Source organism: Glycine soja, chromosome 18, assembly GCF_004193775.1.
Source record: "Glycine soja cultivar W05 chromosome 18, ASM419377v2, whole genome shotgun sequence".
NCBI lineage: Eukaryota > Viridiplantae > Streptophyta > Magnoliopsida > Fabales > Fabaceae > Glycine > Glycine soja.
In genome coordinates this window covers 32120003-32127517 of record NC_041019.1, presented here as the reverse complement: position 1 = coordinate 32127517, position 7515 = coordinate 32120003, and the positions used below count along the sequence as shown (strand labels likewise).

The following is a 7515-nucleotide window of genomic DNA, read 5'->3' as shown; positions in this document are numbered from 1 at the left end:
CTAGACCAAACACTATCCACCCAGTTCCCTCCCGATATTTCCCACATCCTAAAAAAATATCAGTCTCTGTTCCAGCCACCCCAGTCCCTACCACCTTCCAGACCAACCAACCACCATATACACCTCCTTCCAAACTCCAAACCTATCAACGTACGCCCTTACCGCTACCCTCATTTCCAGAAAAATGAAATTGAAGCTCAAGTCAAATAGATGTTACAAAAGGGCCTCATCTGCCCAAGTAATAGCCCCTTATCTTCTTTGATCCTTCTGGTAAAAAAGAATGATGACACATGGCGATTTTGTGTAGATTACCATGCTTTGAACGCTATTACCATCAAGGATTGCTTCCTAATTTCCACCATTGATGAACTTCTGGATGAACTTGGTGGCGCCAGTTGGTTCTCTAAATTGGACCTTCTTCAAGGCTATCATCATATTCGTATGCATGAACAGGATATTGGTAAAACTGGCTTTTGCACGCACCATGGACACTATGAATTCAAAGTGATGCCCTTCGGATTGAGTAATTCTCCCTCTTCCTTTCAAGCTACCATGAATTCCATCTTCGCCCACATCTCCATCAATTTATCATCGTCTTCTTCGATGATATCTTGATTTACAGTCGTACACTGGACGAACACGTGATTCATTTGGAGAAGGCACTCCAGATTCTTCTGGACGAGCAATTTGCTTTGAAGATGTCAAAATGTTCATTTTCTCAAAATCAAGTTGAATATCTGGGTCATGTAGTGTCATCAAGGGGAGTCGAATCGATTGGGTCCAAAATACAGGCTATCTAACAGTGGCCAATTCCACAGTCCACCCTAGCGCTACGCAGCTTCTTAGGCCTCGCTGGATTCTATCGATGCTTCATCCGTGGATACGCTTCAATTGCCACACCATTGCATCACTTGATGACCAAGGACTCATTTGTCTGGTCCAACACTGCTCAACAAGCTTTTGATATGTTAAAAGAAGCTCTGACCACAACCCTTGTTTTATTGTTACAAAATTTCTTCCTTCCATTTACATTAGATATGGACGTCTTTCGAGTGGGCATGGGCGTGGTTCTATCGCAAAATGGACACCCCATCGCTTTCTTCAGCAAGCTAATTAGTCCCAAAGTTCTGCGTGCCTCCACCTATGTTAGGGAACCATGTGCAATCACCACTGCTGTCAAGAAGTGGCGCTAGTATTTCTTAAGTCATCCCTTTGTCATTCTTACTAATCACCACAGCCTTAAGGAATTAATGACATAGGTAGTCCAAACACCGGAGGCCAGACTCCTGGGTTATGATTATCGCATTCAGTATCGTGCCGGGAAGCATAACCTGGCCGCGGATGCCTTATCTAGACTCCCTGATTCCACTACGAGTACCATGTTATTGCTTTCTATTCCTTCCCCGAAATTCTTAGAAGAGCTTAAGAAGCAATCATCTAACGACCCTGTTGCGAATGACTTTATCCTTAAACGAGATCATATTTGGTTACCACAAGGATCCAAATTCATTCTGATGTTGCTTGAAGAGTATCATTCGACACCAACTAGGGGGCATATGGGCATAGCCAAGACTTTTGCAAGGCTGACGGAGAATTTCAATTGGTCAGGACTGTGAAAAGATGTGGAACACTTTCTGGCGGCGTGTATAGATTGTCAGCACACAATGTATGAAACCAAGAGTGATGCCGGGTTGCTATGTCCATTATTGGTACCATGTCGGCCGTGGGAAAATCTTTCACTAGAATTCATCACGGGCTTACCACCTTTTCGCGGAAACACTATCATTCTTATTGTGGTGGACCATTTTTCAAAGGGCATTCACTTGGGTATGTTACCCACAAACCACACGTCCTTTTCGGTAGCAGTTTTATTCATCGACATTGTCGGAAAACTCCACGGAATGCCCCGAAGTTTAGTTTTGGACCGCGACCCTTTATTCATCTGCCGTTTTTGGCAAGAGTTGTTTCGCCTCAGTGGTACCCATCTGCGAATGAGTTCTGCTTATCACCCGCAGACGGAGGGACAGACCGAGGTGCTTAATCACGTCATTGAACAGTGTTTGTGTAGCTTTGTTCATAAGAAGCCAACAACATGGGGGAAATTTCTCAGTTGGGTTAAATGGTCTTATAATACACCGCGCCACTCTGGGTCTGGTGCTTCTCCCTACAAGATAACCTTTGGCAAGAAGCCCATTACCTTCCCTCAACATATTACTGGAACTTCCAATGTGGATGTTGTCAATGAATTGCTGACCAATCGGAACGCCATTTTTACTAAAGTCCAACGGAAGCTATTAAAGGCCCAACAAGTTATGAAACAATATGCTGATAGCAAGAGGAGTGATACTCACTTCTAGATTGGAGATCTAGTAATGGTCAAACTGCAACCACATCGTCAAAGTTTGATTTCTGGACATCACCTGGGATCATCAAAGTTAACTAAAAGATTGTATGGGCCCTTTTCGATAATAGCTCAATATGGCAAAACAGCTTACAAGCTGCAACTACCCGAAAGTGCTCATATTCATTCTGTGTTCCACATCTCTATGCTGAAACCTTTTTATTCTTCGAGCAACACTACTCCACCATTGGCATTACCCACGACTTTCATCAACCATCAACCCCTCATTACTCCTTTAGCCATTGTCAGCATCCGTCGTGAGCCAAATTGCAGGTCCTAATTCAATGGGCGGGCCTTTCCCCAAATGACACGTCATGGGAAGATTGGGATCCATTGAAATCTACTTACCACCTTGAGGACAAGGTGCTTTTGGAGGTACCCGAAAATGATAGCAACCAGCAGAATACACAAGCACCAGCTAGAGCAAGGCCCAGGAGACAAAGCATTTCCCCTGCATACCTGAAAGATTTTGTTTAACGGATTTAGTGCTGAGCTAGCAATCCTGTCGACCATTTGCATCCTTGTCTGCCATTTAGCCCTCCATTTCCAAATTCCGTTAGGATCATGTATCACAAAATTTCAAATTTTGTTAGAACAATATCGCTATAAATACTAATCATTTGTAATAAGGAGAGGATGAATGAATGAAATTATTACCTTTTCTCCTCCTTTCTTCCCTTTTGTTCTAGAGGTTCTGGCCCTCGAAGTCCAGTATACACAAAGGCCCTACCAATTTGGTGCTCTTGTTGACTTGTTTCCATGGCAGAATCCACGCGATCCAAAGCCAACTCTGATAGGCTTGATGAAGCCATTACCAAGCTAACCACCCACCAGCTTTCCCTTAGTGACACCCTCCAGCACATAACGATAACTAAATTATTCATATAGGCATTGTGAATTTATACTTTTAGCATTTACTTGACTCATGATGTTTATATGTATAATTTAATCATAAGCTAAATTTATTTATAGAAAAATATATTAGTATCTGCCTAGCGGTGAGGAGTTTAACTAATTTCTATGAAGTTTTAATTAAGTTATAGAAAAATTCATTCTTAAAATAAATAAATAAAATTATTGTTATACTATAATGTGATTGTATTTATGCTAATGAAAATTTAACGTAGTATATAATTAAGATTATTCCTTTATCTAAATTTGATTTATTCAGAATAAATTCTTTTATATTAAATTGTAATTATTTTTTAATGAAATAATAAAAATAAGTAAATTTAATATTTAAAATATAATTAAACCAATAAAATATAATTATCCATACAATAATAAATACATCGACAACATAAACATGTTAATAGTGAAATAAAATTGCTTATCCTTGTTCTAATTAAAATTCGTATTTCATTGTCTCTCCTTCCTCTATCTCTTTATACAGAAAACTACTTACTAAATTATTAAAATTTGCATTTTACAAAAAAATAATATTTTAACATTTTAATTATCAAATTTATCTTATGAAGTTTTTTTAAACATTCAATGTATTTTCATTGAGCCCGTAGATACTTGGTAGAAGAGAAATAGGAGGGAGAGAAAAGACGGAATCAATATGTATTATTTGATATTAGAGAAAGATGGTGCAAATATTTCTATACAAAAGTAGGACACTGTACACTGTATAATTATTTCTCATCTATTTTAATTCATATCTTTATCTTTATTGTCATTTTTTTTCTTATTTTATTTCAATCAAACACCATTAATTTCTACTTTATTTTTCACCTATTTACCTTCATCTTTTTCTTTTTAATTTTCATCCAACTTATTTTTTACCAACCCTAAATTAATATATACTAATGAAATATATACCGTTACTCACCAAAAAAGACAAAAAGCAAAATACATGCCGCCTAAGCAGAGTTAGCTTACGAGTTACGAACATGTGTTTGAATTGCTATATTTTTTTAAAATGTATTATTACTAAAGGTCCTTACATACGAGTATGATTATTTTAAAAGCTGTATAATAAATATTTGTTTATATTAGTAGCGTACGTCAAGCAGATAAAAGATTTGTATCCTCAGCATTACATGTTACAGTGTTTTAGTTTTAACTTCTATTTACGCGCTTGGTTGTATGGACAAGGACGAGATAGCAAACTTGGTCACATGCAAAATGGGAATTTCATTGTTTTAAACACCCTTTACTAGTTCAAACACAGTCAATGTTCTATGTAAGCCATTTGGCTTCTTATGATATAAAATTATAAATTAATGTTTTAAGTTTCTTTGCTGGCCGCTGGCCTGCCTAGTTTCCTTGATCATTTTCATCATCAACTTTTTTGGCCTTTTCCTCCCTTATTCTTATTCTTAGACCATGCTTTCCCTGAAAGCTGAATATATATAATGTGGAACATTAGCAATGGCATCCTCCGCATCAACAAAATTAACATTAGTCAAATTAATTTACTAGTTGAAAATTTTTGAAACATGGCCATCAAAAACTCAAGGGCTCAAACACAAACCCTCTTCTCTATTCTCGTGCTCATTATTTCCTTCCTTGCGTTGGTCCACAACGTTAAATCAGTTTCTTTCTCATTCCCTAGTTTTGGCTCCTACACAAACGACATCACCCTCCAAGGCGATGCCTATGTCAATTCAGAAGGCGCCATAAAGCTCACACCTGTTGCCCCCAACAGCGTTGGTAGAGCGTCCTACGCTGCACCCGTGCACCTTTGGGACGCCAAAACCGGCAAGCTCGCCGGTTTCAACACAACCTTCTCCTTCGTCGTTATGCCGAATGTTCCTGGACTCTTTGGCGACGGCATCGCCTTCTTCCTCGCACCGTTCAACTCCAACATCCCCAACAACTCAAGTGGTGGATTCCTCGGACTCTTCAGCCCTAACTATGCCCTAAATGTATACAAAAACCAAATAGTGGCCGTTGAATTAGACTCTTTCAGTGGGAACCCCTGGGACCCTCCCTCTGCCCATGTGGGCATTGATGTTAACTCCATTGCTTCGGTGGCGACGAGAAAATGGGAAACTGGAAATGCTGTGAATGGATTTGTTGCATATGCGAATTTGAACTATGAGCCCGTTGGCAAGAGTTTAAACGTACTTGTAACATACCCTGGAAGCAAAGTGAATGCGACTAGCCTCTCGTTTGTGATTGATTTGAGAACTGTTCTGCCAGAATGGGTTACAGTTGGGTTCTCAGGTGCCACAGGACAATTGGTTGAAATACACAAGATTTTCTCTTGGACCTTCACGTCTAGCTTCTATTAAAACAGTTATGCCCCACTATGGTCTATGGCATAAAAAGAGGGAGATTCATGATATTTTTAATAAAAAAAAGTCTAATGTTGTTTACTTTTTTATTTGCTTACTAGTGATGTATTCTTAATAAATTTAATGTTTAATGAAATTGAATTTGATGAAAATTCTATTTTTATTTTAAGCCAAAATTTAATTGAACATGGAAAGGGTATCTTAAAGTATAAGACCCGTGCCAAAGACACTATACACTATTATCAATAAAAAAAACAACACAATTAATTAAATCACAAAAGCCATGAGAATATCTCTTGATTCTTCAGTCACACTGATTTAGCTGCATTTCATGCTCTATATATAGTGTTTGAGCTGAAACAGTGGTTGAATCTAATGGAGGCCTTGAACAACGTCTGGGTAAGCATCGGCCTAGGACTGCATTTTTAGAGGGCATAATTTTTTTAGTGTTAATAAAATTTTATATTATTAGAATTATTTAAAGAATTTATTTAAAATGAAATAATTATCAGTAATTTTTTAAGAAAACAATTATCAATAATTAGTTGACTAATAGGTGATGTTTAAAAAAAAAGTGATGTCACAACTAGAAAGCGCTTTACTACGACGCAGATTTTACAATGGTTGTATAAAAATCGATGTCGTAAGTAAAGCAATGACATTTTTGTAAATAATTAGAAAATTTTAAAGACGGTGTTGATAAACCCATCTTTGAAAATTCATTACGACATCGGTTCTTGGAAAATCGACGTAGAATGCGAAAGGAAATGCGTACCACGAGCCTCTCTCAGACCTAACCTTATTTAATACTCTTCCTGAGTTTTGCAAATTAAAACCCTAAAGTTCTAATGCAAACCAACGTCGTTTCTCTCTTCACCAGAGGGAGGTAGCTCAAGTTGATAAGCCACTTGGCCAATCTTCCTCAAGATCTTGAAAGACCCATGGAGCTTGTCGAGGCGTGGGAAGTGAACGAAGCAGACGAGGCAAGAGTGGGACTTGAGGCGGCGAAGGGCGGTGTAGGACTTGACGTTGAAGACCTAGATGAGGTCAGAGAGGTCGGAGGCGGCGAGGAGAATGGCGTCGGAGCGGAAGGAGGCGCAGGTGACGGCGTAATCAGAAGCAATGTAAATAGGCTAATAGGGTAGCTTGTGCTTCCACCTCCATCACCAGCAGCAGCCGCTACGAGAACCAGAAGCGCCATGACTGGAACACCTTCGGTCAATACCTCAAGAACCACGGTCCCTAATATTTGCCTTTAAAAAAAAAGCTTTATGTAGAGGGTGAATTGAATTTCTAAAATCTGGTGTAGGGTATGAATTTTTGAATGGTTTTTGACATTTTTTAGGAAACAAAAGTCAAGAAAAAAATTATAAAGAACAAATATAAAATTCAATAATTTTTCAAGAAAAAAATATATTTAAGTCTAAATAATAAGATAAGAAGGAATGAATTCTAAACTACCACTTTGAGTTTGAATTCACAAGGATGCAATATTTTGATTTTTCACTTGGAGTCATGTAAAGTTATATAGTATATCCTAATCGAACTCGATCAATGCCTTTATTTCATTTTTGTTTGGGGTGCATATGTTTGTTGAAGAAGTTATGGAATGGGTTGAGCTTAAACCAATCAAAGATGCACTTGTGGGTCTTCAAGGCATAGATGGTCTATCAACGGAACAAAGGAAAAGGCTTACTATTGCTGTAGAATTGGTTGCCAACCCTTCAATCATTTTCATTGATGAACCAACATCTGGCCTTGATGCTACAACTGCTTCTATGTGTGTTGCACAATTTATGATAAATCAATACTTTAATTTACTTAAGGTATTCTGATACCAATACTCTTAAATACTTCACCAATATGTAT

The 7515-nt window shown here is 38.1% G+C and overlaps 1 protein-coding gene across 1 annotated transcript; it reads left to right on the top strand.

The window, feature by feature from the left end:
• Positions 1–4811: 4811 nt before the first annotated feature.
• Positions 4812–5787, top strand: LOC114394916 (mannose/glucose-specific lectin Cramoll-like). Its single transcript, XM_028356600.1, has one exon. The coding sequence runs from the start codon at positions 4846–4848 to the stop codon at positions 5641–5643; it is 798 nt and encodes a 265-aa protein (XP_028212401.1). The 5' UTR covers positions 4812–4845; the 3' UTR covers positions 5644–5787.
• Positions 5788–7515: the final 1728 nt, after the last annotated feature.